This window comes from Manis pentadactyla, chromosome 12 (assembly GCF_030020395.1).
Source record: "Manis pentadactyla isolate mManPen7 chromosome 12, mManPen7.hap1, whole genome shotgun sequence".
NCBI lineage: Eukaryota > Metazoa > Chordata > Mammalia > Pholidota > Manidae > Manis > Manis pentadactyla.
Genome location: NC_080030.1, coordinates 28,413,903 through 28,434,030, shown reverse-complemented (window position 1 = coordinate 28,434,030; position 20,128 = coordinate 28,413,903). Strand labels below are relative to the sequence as shown.

At 47.2% G+C, this 20,128-nt stretch overlaps 1 protein-coding gene across 1 annotated transcript in view; it reads left to right on the top strand.

Annotated features, from left to right (window-relative positions):
• Positions 1-225: 225 nt before the first annotated feature.
• Positions 226-20,128, top strand: part of PGBD5 (piggyBac transposable element derived 5) — a 96,218-nt gene continuing 76,315 nt past the window's right edge. Inside the window, exon 1 of the mRNA XM_036875716.2 lies at positions 226-827. Coding sequence (XP_036731611.2) covers positions 518-827 — 310 coding nt within the window. The 5' untranslated portion in view covers positions 226-517. The remainder of the gene's footprint in view (positions 828-20,128) is intronic.

Genomic DNA, 20,128 nt, shown 5'->3' with positions numbered 1-20,128 from the left:
CCGGAGCGCTCGAGCCGCCCACCCCGCCTGGACCGGCCTCCCCATTGGCCTGCCAGTCCGGGCAGGCCTCCTCATTGGCGCGCCGGCAAATCCCCGCCCACAAAGCCCGGAATGGCTTCCTCATTGGCCCGCAGGCCCCGGGCCGGCCTCTCCATTGGCTTGCGGGCAGGGCGCGAGTAGGCGGGGCCCGCCCCCGGCAGCTGGCGCTGGGGAAGGTCGGCAGGGCGGCGCGGGCTGGTGGCGCCGAGACGCTGAGGAGGCGCAGCGGCCGCGGAGCCCGGTCCGGTTAGCAGCCCGGCTTCCCGCCCGCGCGCCCTGTCTCCCGAGCTCCGAGGGCGCGTCCCCGGGCGCGGGGCCCGCAGCGGCCAAGACGGCGGGCCGGCCGGGCGCGGGGCGGCGGGCGCTGTGCTGCGGGCTGCGCTGGTGGGGGGCGGCGGGCCGCGGCGCGGGCCCGGGGCCCGGCGCGTGCGGCTGGGAGGTGCTGTGGGCGGCGGGCGCGCGTGCGGCGGCCGGGGCCATGGCCGAGGGCGGCGGGGGCGCGCGCGGGCGGGCGCCGGCGCTGCTGGAGGCGGCCCGCGCGCGCTACGAGAGCCTGCACATCTCGGACGACGTGTTCGGCGAGTCGGGCCCGGACAGCGGCGGGAACCCCTTCTACAGCACGTCGGCCGCCTCGCGCTCCTCGTCGGCGGCCTCCTCGGACGACGAGCAGGAGCGGCCCGGGCCCGCGCGGGCCGCCGACGCGCCGGAGCCGGAGGAGGGCGAGGCCGGCGCGGGCTGGAGCGCCGCGCTGCGCGACCGGCGGCCCCCGCGCTTCGAGGGCACCGGCGGTAAGGCGGCGGCGGGCGCGGGGTGTGCGGTGCGGGGGTCCGCCCCGACCTGCCCCGGGGGCGGAAGCGGAGGCAGAGGCCACGGAGGGGCCCTCGTTCCTGCATCAGAGGCCAGCATCAGAGGCCAGGCCCACCTGTGGGGTCGTGCCTTGGGGGCGGGTTAGGCAGGCTTCCCTGGTGGAGGGAATTCGGAAAGCCCGCCGTGGCTTGGGGGCAGGGATCGCCCCGGAGAAGGCCTCACCCAGGTGCCACGGGGGTGCGGCAGGGAGCGAGCGAGGGGCGGGCCGCCCACGGCGTCTCCACTGGGCTGCAGTTCTCTGCAGTTAATCTGAGAAACTTTCCCTGGCCGTGCCATTCGGAATCTCTTGTTAAGAGCCGGGAAAAGTGAGAGGACCAGTTTAGCAGCCCTAAGGAGTGTGCTCGTGCCCCAGAAGGCACTACCGCGTGTGTTCTGCTTATTGCTATGGTGGTAGACAAGCCCCTGATGCCTGGAGAAGGTCGCAGGGGTGCTGGCAGCTGTGGCTGCTTGACGTCGTCTTCACCGCCTCCTTTTTTGGGAGGTGCTTTTAGAATGTCTCTACTTCCCCTGCAGAAGCTCAGCCTCCTCTGCCCCGTCTGAGGTGGAGATGAGCCCTTCCTACCTGTCTTCTGTTGCTTTTGTTCCCTGTGCACGCCCTTCTCTGGCAGGTCCTTGTTCCTGCACACCATTTTCATGGGGAGACGACGTGCAACCAGTGCTGTTGAGGACTAGGGAGTGGCTGCACCGGGCACTGGGCAGGGCATGATGCGGCTTTTCCTGTCGTACTCACTCCCTGTTTATTGTTCAGCCAGTCAGGAACACAGCCCAAGGGAGGACAGGCCCAGGGACCCCAGCCGGCGTTTGGGCTTGGACCTGGGTATCGTTGCTGCAGCCGCTGGTAGGCTGCCCTCACTCAGCAGGGAGTGGCCTGCAGACCTCCCCTGGGCAGGCTGCACTGTGGAGGCACTGAGCCACAGCGGGGCTTACACGGCCAAGTTAGCTGAGCAGTGGTTCGGGAGGGGTGCATTTAAAAATATGTTCTCATTTGGGCTTTGGTTAACAGTTTGGGAATTTTCAAAGTCACATCACTCTGTATAGTCCTTTTAACACCATGTACATTTACCAGAATGTCATAGGGTCTTCCAGCCTCAGAAAGCTGTTTCTTATGTTAGCCCTTTAAGAATTATACCTACCCAGAGCCCTCGTTTGGCAGACTTTATGCTAGGAGTGTCGGTGGTCTTGGAACACCGGAGGTACAGGTCTGTTTGGGAGAATGCAGCAAGCTTTCCTAGATCTCAGTGGAAAATGGGAGTTCAGTTAGGTTAAGCCTGGTGGTGGATAAGGTTCATGAGTGCGCTAGCGTGACAAGGATGAACATGTCGAAATAAATTGTAAAGCAATATTATATTTCTTGGTAATCTATAAGTGGGAGAAATTCTGCAGCAGAACAATTTAATCTAGCCACTGCAGCACTTTAAATGGTTTTGAAGAGCAAATATCATGTGTCATTTGGCATTAGGTGCAAATTCTGCTTCCTTCTGATGTCCACTGAGGTCACGCCTAGACCTGAAAATCACAAACACTTTATCCAAAGATATTCGTGGTTATCTGATAGTGTTTATACCCAATTTCGTTTTCCTGTTTTGTGTGGGAGCTTGCTTCTAAAATCCAGCCTTAATTAAGAGTTTTCCTCTCCTCACAACACTCTCTCCCTGAGGGAAATTTGGGTGGAGGTGGAGGGATGAGGTTGATGGCTTGTCAGGAATGAATGCAGATTCCCTGAAACAATGGAATATGATTTATGGGGGCTGAGAATAGACGCAGAAGTGCACTGCTGGTGAGAGACAATCCTTGTGCCTGGTGGTGTGGAGACAGATGGATTAAGAGGCTGAGAGAGCTGCTCCCTGGCCACCCTGAGAGCAGAGGTGCAGCCTGCTAGGTTCACCAAAGTACAGTATGTAAGACCCTCCAACCAGAGCATGCTCCCCACTTCTGAGGAGTGCAGTTTGGATCTCCCATCTTTGTGCCTCCATTTATTAACGAATCTCACTGGGCTGGTAGGGTGAGATGGGAATGCAAGCCAGAGGGTGGCATTTTCATCTCTAATCAGCCCTCATAGGAGAAAATTTGTAACAGAAATCACTGTTGCTGCTAGAATGGAATGAGGAAAGCAAAGGATTTTAGACTTACGGAACAGACTTCCTGCCTTCTGTAAAAATCTACATGAATGCATGTAAATAGGCTTGTATGTAAGTGTGTATGTGTGTGACTGTGTCTTGTATATAAATGTGTCCTGCCTGTGCTGGTTTGGGCTGAGGAGGGATTCTTTTATCAGAAAGAGATTCTAACTGCTGTCCTGGAGCCCTCTGATGACCTAGAACCTTTTCCAAGAGTCCCTGTGCTTTTAGGAAGCTGTGGACCCTGGGCACCATTGTGCTTCTGATCTGCATTCAGAGCTGCCTTTGCCCCCATGGGGGCAGCCCTCTGAGACACGTGTGCTCAGCTGTGAGGAGAAGGGGCAGGGCGGAGGAAGCATTTCTGTAGTTAAGGTGCAACTCCGCACGGCTCCTCAGGTGTTACGGTCTTCCCCGCCTCTTCCTTCAGTTTTTATCCTGGCACTCAGCTTCTTGGGGTCAGCGTCTCCACAAGTGCAGAGGGTCCTTACGCTCACCACTCCCTCTCCTCTCTCACCGCCCCTGGTGTGCCTTGAGCTGTGGGTACCCTTGGGATGATATGATACAAAGACTGTGTGTTTCTGGGCTGGCTGACTGCCTCTTAACGCCCACATGGATGGAGGGTCAGCTTGGGGGCTGAAAAGCCTTAGAGGGAGCATCAGGCCCCAAACCCTCTCCTGAGCAGACTTGCAGTGTATCTCCCTAAAATAGCCCCCTCAAGCTGTCAGCTTCGTCTGCCCACTGTGCAAATAACCATCACAGCATGCCAGCCCACACTTTGGAAACAGCATGAAATTCAGGCCTGGCTGCTTTTTGCGCTTCTGCCCTTTTGGTTTCTTATTCTGAGCAGTCTTGTGATTCGTTCTCTCTGAGGAGGCGGAGGAATAGGCAGATTGACAGGTGCTCAGGGGCTGCTGTCTGTTGGGTGTGTAGGTCCTTGTTGACCCTAAGTCCTGGGTGCCTGGGATCTGAGCTGGGTGCTCTATTAAAGGATGGACTTCAAAGGAGTGTCTTTTTCACATTCCATATCAGCAGTCCTCTGTAATCATTCATTAGGGAAGTATGACCTTGAAAAGCTGGAGAGGAAGATAAGGCATTGAAAATTGATACTGTGAAGTGTTTTATCTTTATAGTTGTTGGTCTGTTTGGTTTTTTTGACTAACAAGTAAGAAGAGAAAACTCTCTTAAAATCAGGATTAAACGTAGACCTTGTGCTCTCGTGGGATTTGTGAGCTAAGGTGCTGGACCCCCTCTTTCGGGTGTCGGGTATAAGCAGCCACTCCCGCCTCTGGGGCTGCTCATGTGCTGTGGCTCTGGGAGGGCTTCTGAATCCTGGTGAGCTACAAGATAAAGCTCATGCAGTGCTGCGTGATGATCAAGTGTGTGCCCCAGCCACACAAAACTCAGAGAAAGGGAGCCCCCTGCAAGAGAGATTTTGCCCTTTTCCCAGGAGTCCGTTGTGTGGTAGGGGAAACTTGAGCTCATGAGGATGATGATAACCAGCAGTAGCTTTGTAGCAGCATTTGTTACAAAACCTGTTTTTTCATGTGTCATCTTGCTGAATTTTCACAAGGCCTCTGTGGTGGAGAAGTTACCTCCACTTTACAGATAAAGGCATGAGTTTTTTTCATGTTACAGGTGGTGAGATGACCTGGTTAAGTGATCTCCGTCTAACTTGTAACTAGTCAGGCTTGGTAATTCAGGAAAAGTGGTGCCTTTTTCTTTTTATAGCACCTAGAACTTTTGTCTGTCAAAAATATTTATTTTCATATTTAGACATGGAGTTGCTTTTAACTTTTTTCAAGGGATATGTAATTCTGGGAGATACAGTGCACTTTTGGATTTGTGTAACCAGTGCCACCATCAGCACATGGAACAGAAGACCTAGAATTTTATCTAGCTCCTTACTTACCCCTGCTCCCCCTGAGCCATTGTAATGGGAGCTTAGAGCTCTGCAGGAAGCAGGGCTTCCAGGACACTGGCAACCTGGGAGTTTGTGTGAGGTCTGGCACTCCGTTTTAAAGTCTAAAGCTCACATTTATTTTTGGGAAGTGTGATTATGTATTTTTTCTAATTAAGAAGTAATATATATTCACTTTAGGAAAAAACCAAAAGAATAAGGGTAAAATTCTAAGAATCCCATAGTCTTCCATTGTGCCCAGAGGTTGTCACTGGTGACGTATTGAGTGTATCCTTCATGTGTCTCAGATTATATATCGTTGGATGATCTGCTTTTTAATTTTTATAAATATATTGTCAACATTTTCAATTTAAAATTTAAAATGTCATTTTAATGAACCCGTAATATTGTACGGTTCTCTGTGGGTGGGCATTGAGTTCATTGCCCCCTTCCCCTTGTATTTACATATATTTATTTATTTGTATTTATTATGGTGTGATAAGTATTCTTGAAGCTTAAGTGTGTGTGGACATCCTTAATATATTCCTTTGTATAAGATGATCAAAGCAGAATTAAGGATTCTGTACATTATATAGTCTTGATGTCTGTTGTGAAATAGCCTTCCAGAAACACATGTGCTTATACTTCTGCTCAAAGTATACCAGAACGTCCACTAAGAAATCTTGCTTATAAGACAGTGAATGTATGGTGCCTGCTGGTAGGGTGCCCCTTCAAGGAGTGTTCCGTTTAATGAAGCTCACGGGGGTGTAACATGCAATGCCTGAGTCCTGGTGCACAGCGCAGTGCATGTAACTACCACCCAGACGGAGGTGGGCGCATTCCCAGCACTTAGAGATTCCCTCCTGCCCCTACCCATTCAGTAGCTCCCAGCTCCTGGGGAAGCATTATTCTCATTTCCATCACCAGTGATTAACTTTGCCTGCTAGTTTGGCCTGGTTCTTTAGTTTGTCCTTACACTTGTGAGATTCATTCATGTGATTTTGGGGAGCAGTCTTTATTTTTACACTGCCATGTAGTATTCCATTGTATAAATACTATTGTTTGTTATGCATTCCCTTATCAGTGGACTTTTGGATTGTTTCCAGTTTAGGGCTTTTATGAATAAAGCTGCTGAGGACATTCTTGAATGTGTTTTTTATGGACACACACATCATTTCCCTTGGACGTAGATACCTAGGAGTAGGATTGCTGATCATAGATATGTGTTTCATCCTGGGCATTATTGACTTTATGGACTTGGTACTCTTTGTCGGGCATCTGTCTTGTGCAGGGTATTTAGCAGCACCCTGGCCTCCACCTACTGAATGCCCAGAGCACTCCCTCCTCTAGGCATTGCCACATGTCTCCCGGGGACAGAACTGCTGCTTTAAATATAGATACTGTCTAATAGTTTTCCAATTTATACCTCCCTCACCCTAGTGACATTTGCAGTGTGCCGTGTTTTAATTCAGCAAGCACGTTGAATCCTGCTGGGATGAAACGATAAATAAGACATGTCTCCTGGGGTCTAGGAGGAGAGACAGTGAAGAAAAAGAAATGTGAGTCCCTGGTGAATGCTGTGGTGAAGGTAAACGTGGGTTTGTGTGGCTTTCAGAGGTGGGCCACCTGATCCAGCGGTGGGGGACGAGGAGGCGCCTCTGGCGGGGATGCAGCCCCCAAGCTGCCTCGTGAAGGGCAAGTAGGAATTAGGTGAAGAGGAAGGAAAAGGACATCTTAGGTAAGGGAACAGCTGGGCAGAGGCATGCTATTTTTGTCCATGGGCAGCCCCAGTTTCCCCTGAACTGAGCGCCCACTTGAGGCCTTCTTAGTGAAAATGTCTCAAACTTTGACATTTGTAATTGTTACTGCTGCACGGAACTATAGCTGGAATACGAACTCTAAGTTCAGGCATGGATATAGATTTGCTTAGCCAATGTTGCATCCCATGGGGAGGGGAATTGGGCAGGTTTGCTGAGAAATAAGAGCTTAGGGTGGAATCACTGGAGTCTTTCCTTCAAGGAAGGAAGAGGGAAAATGACAGCCAAAAGTGATGTGGTAAAACCTCTGCTGGCCATGGGGAGGGCAGTGTGCCCTCTGGGTGGGGGCGGGGGAGGTCATGCTAGAAGAATAATTAAGTACCTAAAATAGTCCTATAACGTTGATGGTGTTCTGCCTAGACTGGCACATGATATAAAGAACTTCTTCCCGTTTGTGAGTTCTGGGAGCAATTATTACAGAAGTGTGAACATCTGGCCATATTTAGGTGTTTATTTATTTATTTATTTCTATTTTGATATCATTAATATTACATGAGCAACATTGTGATTACTAGCTTTCCCCCATTATCAAGTCACCACCACATACCCCATTACAGTCACTATCCATCAGCGTAGTAAGATGCCATAGAATTACTACTTGTCTTCTCTGTGCTATACTGCCTTCCCCGTGCCTGCCCCCCCACATTATGTGTGATAATCCTAATGCCCCCTTATTCCCCTTCTCCCCACCCCACCCTGTCCCTTTCCCTTTGGCAATTGATAGTCCATTCTTGGGTTCTGTGAGTCTGCTGCTATTTTGTTCCTTCCGTTTTTGCTTTGTTCTTATGCTCCACAAATAAGTGAAATCATTTGGTACTTGTCTTTCTCTGCCTGGCTTATTTCACTGAGCATAATACCCTCCAGCTCCATCCATGTTGTTGCAAATGGTGGGATTTGTTTTCTTCTTATGGCTGAATAGTATTCCATTGTGTATATGTACCACATCTTCCTTATCCATTCATCTACTGATGGACACTTAGGTTGCTTCCATTTCTTGGCTGTTGTAAACAGTGCTGCGATAAACAGGGGTGCCATATGTCTTTTTCAAACTGGGCTCCTGCATTCTTAGGGTAAATTCCTAAGAGTGGTGTTTATTTAATTAATTACTTTATTCAAAAGCTTAGAACCACAGAGCCTTCCACTTTATTAATTTTTTAAATTAATGTATTATTGATACACACTCTTATGAAGATTTCACATGAAAAATAATGTGGTTACTACAGTCACCCATATTACCGAGTCCCCCCACCACACCCCATTGTAGTTACTGCCCATCAGTGTAGGAAGAGGCCACAGAGTCCCTACTTGTCTTCGCAGAGCCTTCCGCTCTAATGGAGACACCACCTCTTGGCTGGGAAACTAGACTGTCCCCTGCTTGGGTCCCCAGCTTCCAGTCTGGCAGACCCCACCCTTCGCTGCCCACACTTCCTTCCCATTGGCTTTTACAAACATAAGCTCGCATACTCACTGCTCTCCTTAAAACCTCCAGGGCTTCCAATTCAAGCCAAAGGGAACTCCAGCATCCTTGGCCAGGCCTCCACAGCCCATGGGTCTCCCCCCAGCCTTTCTCTCCCATGTCACCTTCTGTTGCCTGTCCTACTGTCAGCATTTTCTAGCCACATGATCTTTCCATCTCCGAGCCTCTACCTTCTGGGCCCATACTAGAATGTTCTTCTCCACACTCCGTGGCAGCCCTTGCTTGTTGGTGGGGTCTTGGTTCAAATGTCACTCTGCCTAGGAACGTAAAATCACCCCCTTCCCTCTGTCCCTCCCAGCACCCAGCTGACTACTGCCCTCGTGGGCTGAGGCCTTGGATGTCTCGGTCATGATTAGAACGTGGTGCATCCTCAGTTTTTCGTTGAAGGAACAAAAGAATAGGTGGACACAGATGTAGATTTTTAAAATGTGGATGGGAATTGGCACCAATGAAGAAATGTTTACAAGAAGAAATGTTAACATCCAGAATAGCTGGGAGAGAGGGTGAGGAAGTCCATGAGGAACATGTTCCTTGCCAGGAAGGCCCTGATGCAAGCCTGGGCTATATTTTCCAGGGATTTCCACCCTGGACAGAAGACTGAACTTGTTGGCCTCTGAGGGACTCTCCACCCTGTGGCTTCTGCAGCCTGCCCTCTTCCTAGTAGCAAGAGACCCCCAAGATAGGAATTTAGGAGTTTGAAGGGGAGCCAGTTCCTTCTACACCTGTGTCTGTTCAGCAAGTGCTTGTATATCACATACCATATGCCAGACAGTTTACTAAGTGCTTTCTGACCCATGTAATCTTCAGAGCAATCTTGTGAGCTGAGTACTATTATTAGCAGCCTTATTTTTAACATGAGGAAACTGAGTTACAGAGAGATTAAGTGACAGAGGACAGACTGGTCCCTTTGATTAGGGGGCAAGGACACATCATCTTTGGAGTGCGGAGCATGCTGCGTTGGTCAGATCAACTAATCAATAATTCCCCTACAAAGGGCCCTGGAGTTGAAGACCATTGCTCTACTCCGTTCCACCTGTTGGCTCTCCCAGGCAATGGCTGCACCTCATTTCCCAGCTCCTGTTCCAGCGAGATGGGGCCACTGCCTGGACCGTGAGGTGCGAAAAATGAGCCAAAGTGGGTAACCTGTGCTCCAGCCTGGCCACCGGCATCCTGATTTGGTGGGGGGGTTGCTGGAGCAGCCTGCCTAACCTCAGCTGGCACGGGTGCTGAAGAAAAAAGAGGATGGATGGGGAAAAGTGAATTCAAATCAGCAGGGCTACTTGCTGAATCATTGTGCACGGATTCATGAGGGGAAATGGGAAAAATGCCTAGAGAATAAGAGGGAATTCTTTGCATTCTCAGTGAGATTGCCACTGTAACTTTGGAATTGGACAGGTGAGATAATGCAGGCTCCTAAGCAGTGTGCACAGGGTGTTCCAGATAGTTGTTTAATTGCATACCATGATTTGAAGCTTAGATGGTTTGCAAGGGGCTTGGTGGTCAGTTTATGGCTGAAGAGTGAGTGGGCTCAGGGTGAAGGGCCTGCTGCTCAGTACTCTCCCTGTGGTCTTGGGCAAGTAGCCAGGCATCTGTGCAGGGGACTCCTTCCTGGAGTGGTGAGAGTCAGTAGAGATGTGCGGGGAAGCACAGAGCTGGGGCTTCATTATAGACAGCTTTATTTTTATTCCTTTAAACTACATTTTTCCTGTGTGGCTGAAATGGGCATGGTGGGTATTGTGCTATTTAGAAGGTTTTGAAAACTGTTTAGCAACCAAGGAGCCTCAGGATGAACCCAGGATACATGTATAAACCAGTGGAAAGTGGGTGGCTCTCTTTGAAGCTGGAGTGGGAGGCCCCCTGAGCCCACCCTCCAGGCCTCCCTGACCCTCCCCGGCAGCCTCCAGTTCCCAGGCACCACAAGACACAGTTTGACAATCCACCTCACTCCGCCTGTCAGGGGTCTTCAGTTGGGACCCAGGTCAGAAGGGGAGGGGACTCCATGGGCAGGTGACTAAGAGCTCAGTGAGAAGTGGACCCTGCTCTCGCCCCTGCCTGTCCCACCCTCTCTGGGATGGTGCAGAGGAAGCCCATAGGTGAATGGCATTCTGACCTTGCAAAGCCACCAGAAAACTTCCATTGTGCAAGAGCAACACACGACTGAATCATTTGAGAACTAACCAGAGGGTGAGGAGGTCCGTTCCCCAAGTTTGGGGAATAGTTACAGAGAATATAAGGGGTCGAGAGAAAGGGTGGTTTTCCTGGAAGAAGAAATAGGAACAAGTGAAATCGTCTGGAGGGTGGTTAATGAATCTTGCTTATTTTGAGTGCTTTCAACATTTGGGGCAGGTGGAGAATCAGTCACATCTTAAAACTGCATTCCTGGGACTTCCACACTGAGTCAGTGGGGAGTGTAGTGCGCACGGATTCTGGGGGTCTGTGAGTGGATGAACCTGCACTTCAGGTTTTGCATAGAAAAACCTGTACCTCCTTCCTCATCTGCCTGCCTTGAACTTGCTTTCCTCAGATCCCATCATTGGAAGTAAATAAAAAATGTTCCATTTGGTTTGTTCTTAATTATTAGCATTTCAGCGGAACTTCCAATCTGTTTTCCTTGGCCTGCTGGGAAACTGGACCACAATTCCATGGCATCTTAGGGGCCATGCATGCAGAATTCCTGTAACAGAAGCTGAATGGAAATTCGAGACAACTAGTAGGGAAGCTCTTTAAGATTGAAAGAGGTGAATTTTATGCACATATTAGCCAGTGTAAATGCAACACTTTATTATAAATGATAGACTTCATTATCTTCAAAAGTATAGCAGAGAAGAAAAATTTTGAAAAAGATGTAGGTAAATTCAGGGAGATTGCAATCAACAGCAGGGAAACTAATGGCTGAAAGAGCACTTCTGAAGGTGGTGTGCGAACTACCTCGATGGGCAGGAGCGAAGGTCTGCAGAAAAGCATTATGATGCAGTGCACAGGGCTTGGGAGGCAGACACACCCCTGGCTGCCCACCCCAGCTCTGCCTCCAAAGCAGAGGGTGGGTGGCTCCAGGCGCGGGGTGAGACCACAGAGTGTCTGACACAGGAGGCGCTCAGCACAGGACCCTTTCCACCATCTTGCTGGGCTCCTAAGAGCCATGTCAGGGTCCCTGCCACCAGAGGACCAACCAAAGCCATGTGCCCATGGGTATCCAACATTCCTTCACCCCCACCAGGTCATTGGCAGCAAAGTTGGAAAACTTTTAAATGGCCTGGGAAATGAAAGCAAAACAAACCCCCAAAGAAAAGATTTTCAGTGCAGACCTCATGGCGTCCTTTGAGTACATTTCATTTTTTTGGCAGATAGTGATCGAGTGCCTATGACATGAAGTGTGGAAACTAGGACTTAAGTTAAAAAGAAGACATGTCAGCCCTCGCCCAGCATAGGGCCTAGTGAGGAAGACAGGTGGGCCTCACAGCATTGTGTGCCCTGTAAGAAGGATGTGGGTACTAAGGGAGCGCCCAGCAGGAGATAGCGCCCACACTGTTCAGAGCCATCGTAAGCATGATCGCCGCAGATGGCACCCAGGGATTTGTTTGCTTGAGTCCCTGCTCCTTATAAGCTCCCAGCTGTCACCCGCCAAGACAGAACAGAGAGTTTGGCAGGCTGGGAGTTTGGCTCTGGCTGGGACTGTGGGCTGCTGTGCCTGGGCTCTGACCTGCAGCCAGTGCTCTGAGTCACCTTGCGGCTGAGGGGCGCCCCTGAAGGCAATATGGGCACAGAGCACCTCGTCCTCAGCTCATTACTGGGAAAGCAAGTGGTGGCTGTGGAGTTAAAAATGAAAGGAATACTTCCATCCTTGGTAGTTTTAATACTCCAGTCTTTTAAGGCATGGCTGCTACGCTTTTTTCAAAATGCATTTATTGCTGTGGCCCTACAGTTTTTTCACATTTAATTCATTGATGAAGTAAATTGTATTGATGTCCTGGCATTGAGCTCCCCTTACATTCCTCGAATAAATACAAGTTGGTCTCACCTTTGAGAGCCCAATTCTGTTTGCTGCTGTCACTTCTGAGTTCCTGTAATTCATCAGAAGCCAGATTTAACAGTTTCCCCCTCTTACCTATCTCGGCTTTTGGTATTAAAAGTATGCTCAGCTTTATAAAATAAATTGGCTTATAACTTTCTAACTGCCTGTTGCCGTTTGACAGTAGAATCATAGGTGGGATACAACTCTGCTGCCAACCTGTCTGGTCTTGGGACTTGCTCTGAATTCTCCACTTACTGAATCATTCTGATGATTTATGTCTTCCTAGGAAATCATTCATTTCTTCTTGGTTTTCAAATTTGTTAAAATTCCGTGCAGTTTTTCAAGTGATTCTTTTATTTGCTTTTATGTTGTGCATTTGCATTTCCATTCGCATCTGTTTTCAGTCCTTACCTAGTCCGTTTTTGTGAATCCCTGCCCGGTCTCACTCACTCCCGCCTATTTCCTTCATTGTTTCTGCCTTTCTTCCTCCTGCGCCCACCCCACATCTTCTTTCTCTCTTATCCTTAATTGGGCATGTGAGGTGCTCTTCTATTTTACTAGTCATCTCAAAAAATCAGCCTTCAGTTTACTTGTCCCTCATATATTAGTTTATAATTCTTGTTATAACTTTTTAAAATTTATTGAGCTGTTCTTTTCTAACTGATTAAGATGAGTACAGAGTTTCTTTTTATTAAAAAAAGAATCTTTACTATTGCAGTATTTGACACTGAACTCCCCTTAGTATGACTTAAGGTGTATTCTGTAAGTGTGTTGACATGAAATGTCCTTTCCATTGCTTTCTAGATTTTCTTCAACCCTCCTTTTGATTTCTTCTTTGATCTAAGAGTATAGTGATTTCTAAGTAGTTAAGATATTTTTGTTACCTGATTATTCTAATTTTACTGCACTCTGAGCAAAGAACTGTCCTTTAAATCTTTAATTGGAAAGGTTTATAAAGGTTTTCTTTGCTGCTAAATACACAAGTAATCATTAAAAAACATGGTATACATAGGTGTGAAAAAAATGTGTTTTTACCTCAGATAAAAGTAAGGGTGTCTGTCTTCTGTGTGTCTTAATTTTTTTTCTCTAGTAGATATTCCTATTTGAAGAGCTGATTTTTACCATGTTCTTGCACTTTTTATTTAGAGTCTTTACCTGCTATATTGTTTGTTGCATTCGTAGTTACATCTTTTATATATTCTCCTACAACTGTGCCTTTAAATCATGTCCCTCTTTGTCTTGCTCAGTACCTTTAACGTTAAATCCAGCTTGTCTGCTTTTAATTCTGCTATTCTTACTTTCTCTGCATTTGCCTGGTATCTTCTTGCCTGGTACATCCTTCCTGACCCCTGTCTGTCACTTTAAGTACATTTCTTGAGCAGCATGTAGGTGGCTATATATTTTTAACACAACCTGATAGACTATAATTTCATTGGAGAAATCAGTGTTTAATGACAAACAGGCGTGATTGTTTTCCTTCTATCTTACTTTGCCTTTTTTTCTTTCCCTTTGCCCTGTTTTAGATGTTTTAATCAAGTTGTTTATTCTTCTTCTACTTGACAAATATGGAAGCTCTTTCCATTTTTTGGGTAACAGTGTTACTGAGATATAATTCACATGCCATACAATTCACCCATTCAGTGTGTACAATTTAGTGGCTTTTAGTATATTCATGGTTTGTACAACCATCAGCAGAGTTTTAGAAAATTTTCATCATCCCCAAAAGAAACCTTTATCCATAACTCCCAGCCCTAGGCAACCACTAATCTACTTTCTGTCTCTATGGATTTGCCATTTCTGGAACTTTCTTATAAATGAAATCATGAACTATGTGGCCTTTCATGATTGGCCTCTTTCAATCAGCATGCTGTTTCCAAGGTTCATGTTATGTGTGTCAAAATTTCATTCCTTTTTTAAGACTGAATAATATTCCATTGAATTGACACCATATTTTTTCATCAGTTGATGAACATTTGGGTTGTTTTCACCTTTTTGCTTTTATGAATAGAGTCCAGACCTTCATGTACAAGTTTTTGTGGATGTAGATTTAAATTCTTTGGGTATATGCCTAGGAGTGGAACTGCTGGGCCATATGGTAGCTATGTGTTCAATATTTTGAAGAACCACTAAACCATTTTCTAAAGTGGCTACACCATTTGACATCCCACTGGCAATGTACAAAGGTTCCAATCATTCCATATCCTCACCAACACTTGTTTCTACTTTTTTGATAGTAGCTGTCTGAATGGCTGGAGGTGGTAGCTCACTGTAGTTTTGACTTGTCTTTCCATAATGAGTAGTGATGTAGAACATCTTTCCATGTGCTTCTTGGCCATTCATATATTTGTATATTGAAGAAGGGTGTATTCAACTCCTTTGCCTATTTTTTAATTGGTTTATTTGTCTTTTTATTATTGAGTTGTAAGAGTTCTTTATATAGTCTGGATGCATGTCTCTTATAAGTGGTATGACTTCCATTTAGTGGGTTGTCTTGATTTTCTTGAGGGTGTGCTTGGAAACAAGACACAGAAATTTTACATCTTGGTGGAGTCCTATTTATTTTTACTTTAGTTGCTTGGACTTTTGGTGTTGTAGCTAAGTAACCATTGACAAGATCAAGATCATTAACATTTACCTTATGTTTTCTTCTAAGAACTTTATTATTTTAGCCCTTACATTTATACCTTTGATGCATTTTGACTTATTCAACTAAGAGTATTTTTCCTAGAACAAAACTTTCTTTATAAGAATCCTTATTTAACTTTTATTTTGCACAGTCCTAGAGTCTTATTACTATACTTTTATTTTTATACACACACACATGTGTAACATGCACCAAATATACATTTTGTCCAAATGGCTGAATGTTTACCTAACATGAGACTGAAGCCAATTGTGAAATGAACTTCTAGGATAAGATACAATCTGAATTTCTGTTTTTTTTTTTTAAACATTGACATTTTATTAAAAGTTTTTGGTGTGCAAATTCAAAAGGTTGCCAGTATAATACAGAAATAATAATTTCCCCTGCTGTCAGTGATGTCACTGCACCTGTACTCACTCTATTGCACGTCTGCGGAATGAAGAGAAGCTCACTTTTAGTTGGAGTCAGGGACAGGAAAGGTGTTCTTGGTCGTGTCCGCCAATGTAGGGGCACCTGCTAGGGGTGTCCCCACCTTCCCCTCTCAGTAGCTCTTGAAAGTAAAGCCTTTACCTTTAATCTCCTAGACTTGAGGATTTGGTCAACCCACAGGATGATGCAATTTCATTGACATGGTTCCCTGATCTAAACCTTGGCTTACCACTTAAAGGTTGTGTTTGAATGTTTTCAGAGGTAAACTTGAGGTGTTGCCCTCACGTGGGATCTTTGCTTCCAATAATTCTGACTGCAGCTGCAGTTCCTATAGTCAGCTGAGGTAAAACTAGGAACGTGGCAATGGAAAGTATGTTTTTCTTTCACGATAACAAAATCATTTCTTAGTTTCTGTCTACACCTTAGATTTAAGTATATGAACAAGGAATTTGATGTGTTTTCCTTGAGGAAACGATACATATCATGTCAGGAACACTTATACACTCATGACACGTCAGTTTAGCTACCCAGAATTCTCTGGGCTACCCAGAAAGGCAGAAACGTGGATGCATTCCTTATTACTCCAGCAAGCTGTCAGCCTTCAAAGGCTTTCTGGATGTGTTTGCATATCCAAATGTCTGCTATACAAGCTGTACAAGGTGCAGAAGGAGCACATTAATGCAGGGGGAAAAGAGTCTTCAGTAACATGTTTTCGAAGAGGAACTTCATAACCAGGAATCACAGTTTTGGTGACTTTTGGCAGTTCTTTATCGTCTAGCTACTGAAAATGGTAGGTAGTCCACAGTAATCATTTTGACTTGCATTTTGAATTTAGCATTAGTTTCCATAGACTTAAAACTACACGAAATTGGTTTCTTAAAGGGTGTTCTTGTAAGGTCTATAATTTTAAAGTTTGATTAATGAAAATAAAATTTTTCTGTAATATTTGCTTTTCATATTCTGTATTTTATTTTTCTGATGGAAAGTGATTTATTATGGATGTTGTCATACAAGATTGTGGATTTTTTTTCTATTCCTGAATTTTTAATGTGGCAGAGTTTGACTTTCCAATTTTAATTCATCACTAGATGAAGAGTTCCCAAATAGGATGTTTTCTTGAAATACTCATTTCCTGAATGAAATTAAATGACTGTAAATTAAGTTCTTAAGGGCTATTTGGTTTAGTGTTATGAAAGCTAGTACATGAAATAATCTACAAAGAATATAATTTGATATGATACAAACTCTATTATTCTGCCTTGTATCATTACTTAAATTTTATAACTCTTGAGTTCTAACTTCTGAAATTCTAATTATGTGTAGATCTCTTTGGGCTTATCTTTTCTGAAGCTTCCTGTGCTTCCTAGACCTGAATGTCTGTTTCCTTCTGCAGGTTAGGCGGTGTTCAGCTGTTATTTCTTCAGATAAGCCTTCCAGGTCTTTCCCACCTCTCCATCTGGGACCCCTATAACGAGAATGTTACTCAGCTTGATGTCCCATAGGTCCCTTAAGCTGTCTTTACTTTCTAGAAATCTTTTTTCTGCTCTGTCCTGGTGAGTCCTGTGCCCTGTCTTCTGAATCACTGATTCTTCTTCATCTGGTCTGCTGGTGAACCCTCTAGTGTATATTTTTCAGTTCAGATGTGATTTGACAATCACAGTCAGCTCTGTGATTTCTGTTTGGTACTTTTGTGTATTTTCTATCTCTTTGTGAAGTCCCCGCAGTGTTTATCCATTCTTTTCCTGAGTTCAGTGGGCAGCTGTGATCATTCTTTTGAATGCTTTATTGGGTAAATTACTTTTCTCAGCTTTATTAAGGTTTTTTCTTGAAGTTTTCCCTCACTCTTTTGTTTAGAACCTATTCTTCTGTTCCCTCATCTCGTTTGACTCTGTTTCTGTCTATTAGATGAAATGACTACCTCTCCCAGTCTTGAACCTAGGCCTTGTGTGGGAGGTGAACCTTGTCCTTCAGTCTTGCCCGAGCTCTGTCTCTTGAACCTTTGTCATTGGCTAAGTGGCCTGATTCATCCTTGATCGGCCCAGTTGTGGGTGTGCCAGAGGGAGGGTGAGTGCTCCAAAAGGAGGGCTCTCAGTCAGCCCCTAGTTTCAGACTAATGAGAAGACAGACCCACAGCCCCGGTTAGAATATGCGAGTGTGTACAGTCCTGTGGGACCACAGTCATAAACCCAGGTGGCCTCCAGTCCAGGCAGTCTGGGTGAGAGATGCAAACACTGGGAGCTCCAGGTGAGTGCACAGGCTCCTTTCTGGGAGGTGCAGGTGAGCTGTGTCAGGCCTAGGGAGAGCACAGAGAGGGTGTCCCACTGCCCGTGTTGTTTCCCGAGAGCACCTTTGTGATCTAGATGCGTGCCAGGCTGGAAGCCTGTCCCTCAGGCTGAAGCTCCAGGACCAGTAAATAGGCCTTTTTCACAGGAACGGTGGGCTGGGGGAAGGGTGTGGTTCCAGTCTCCTGTCTGCACAGTGCCCTGGAGGGCCATGGTCTGCCAGGAGCTGTCTGCAGTTGTTACAGTCCCCGGGAGCTCAGGAATGCAAGCCCCAGCCCGGTCCCCAGAAACAGGCGATAGAGGACGGCCCACTGTGTGGTGTGTGCAGCTCGCCGGCTTTCGCAGGGGCAGCGGGCAAGCACAGGAGCTGCCCTGTGCCCTGAGGCCGGGGGCCTGCTGCGGGGCCCAAACCCCCCAGCCCTCAAGGAGAGTCTCTGTACTTTGAGGTTCCCTCCAGACTGTGGGTTCCTGTGCTGGTGGGGTTTTTGTGAGACCACAGCTCTGCCCCCTGTCCAGCCCCCGTGGGACCCTTTCATCCCTGGTGGTGGAGGCGCCGTTCAGCTGGTTTGCAGAGGGAGATGACGCACGCAGCGCTGTACGTTCGCGTGCCGTGGGAGCAGGTGAGGTCAGGGTTTTTCTGTGCCACCATCTCCAACTGCCTACAGCTGTCAGTTCTCAAAGGAGAAACATTCTAAAGTTATCTGGACAACATACTCTTGATATTTGTACATTTATATCAACGGTCATTCTCTTCCTCAATGTAATTATTTGAAAGCTCTTAACTCTTACTACTTTTTGTTTATAAAATTATCAGCTATTCCGATCTTTACTTATTGTGATTTCTTGCCCTTATAATAATTACACATTTGTACTTACATAATTTCAATATAGAAAGCCCGTAAGCTTTAAGCTTACATTTTTAGCCAGAGTTACATTTAGAATGCTTAATTGTATGTGAAAGCGAAAATTCAGCTATTAATAAGAAATCTGACACGTGGCTTTTGCACAGCACCGGGGTAGCTCAGCTGCTTGGACAATATGGGAAGCCACGTGATTGAATGACACTGACCACCCATCAATTCACGGGTCTTGGAGGGGACACCAAAGCGGGCGTCAGGCGTTAGGCTCACCGAGGCCAGGGCTGTGGGGCTCTACGGTCATCTCTTCTCTCTCTCTGCAGTGTTGGTTCCTGATCCGTTTCTTGTTAGAACCTTTCTCTTCTTGCTTTTTTGTGCTGATAGCTGAATGCCATCTTGCCTGGGGAAGCCATTTGCACATTTCTGTTGATAGAATCCTGACCTGAATACCTCCCTTCGAATAAGCCCTCCCACCATCTCAGAGAGACCTGTGTCGTCTTCCCTAGGCTACAAGCATTCTCCAGAGAACACGTCAGCAAATCACAGGCCCCCCTTTCCCGACCCCTTCCCTCCAAGAGCCCGTCAAAGCCATGGCCATAGAAAGCCTCTTGACCTGCTAGAGACCCTCTTTCCTTTGACTTGCTGGTTAGACTGGGGGGTCCCCCTCAGGTTCAGCAATCAACCTGCCTGGACTGTTGAGTTCTCATTCCCTTTCTTCTTTCCGCCATGGTGCCCAGAAGTGTCCCACCGCCCAGTGCTGCTCTGACTGCATTGTCCACAGCCGGTCTGTGTTCTTAGCTTCTTAGGTGTGAGTTCATTCTGCCGGAAGGATTGTCTTTTCTTTTTCTTTACCCTTAGTCTCAGAAACACCACCAGCGAAGGGCCCTGCGTGCCTCTGTACTGTCCGTGTCCAGAGCCGGGTACCCCCTTCCTCTCCTCCCTTGTCCCTCTTCCTTTGGCCTCAGGATGTAGCCTTGGAAGCCTGGGTCCTGCCCTTTACGATCCATCCCGTCGTGTTGGTGCTCTCTGCCTCGTTGTTCGTTGGGCTTGATCTTCTGAGTCAGTGATGTCGTAATCATGTGACCACCTTCACCTTCCCTTGTCTGAAGAGCTGTTTAGTTGGGAGATCATGTTTTTTTAATTACAGGAAATCTTTTTTTTTTATCCCCTGTGTGTGTTGCAGTTGAATTTCTTTGAGGGCTATTATTACTGTAAATTTCAAGTTGTTGTTATTACTTTAAAAATTCCTTTAAAATTCAAGTTGTCTGTGTCTTACCGTGGATCCTCCTTCCCGCATGTGTGTTCCATGGCTTCTGAGCCCTCTTGCTCTCTGTGCTGTGGGAACCTGGCGGGGGGCTGTCTGTCTCTGTAGGCTTGTGGGGCAGGTCTGGTGCGGCAGCCCGGAGGCCAGCAGGCCTGCATGGTGGGGGAGAGCGCAGCCCCCTGCCCGCAGCTGACCCCTGCAAAGCCTCCTGCTGCCCCTGCTCCTGCTCTCAGGCTCAGTGGCAGGAAGCGCTGCCTCTTGTTCCGGCTGTTTCTCCGCCTCTGGAGCCGGGGAATCCAGGCAGAGCACATAGGCCAGCACTGATCGTCCAGCCAGGGCCACAGGTGTCCCCAGTCCCCTGCCTCTGGGGCTCTGGGGCAGCCCCTCCAGCCTGAGGCAGAAAAAGCCCTCAGTCCTTCCCAGCAG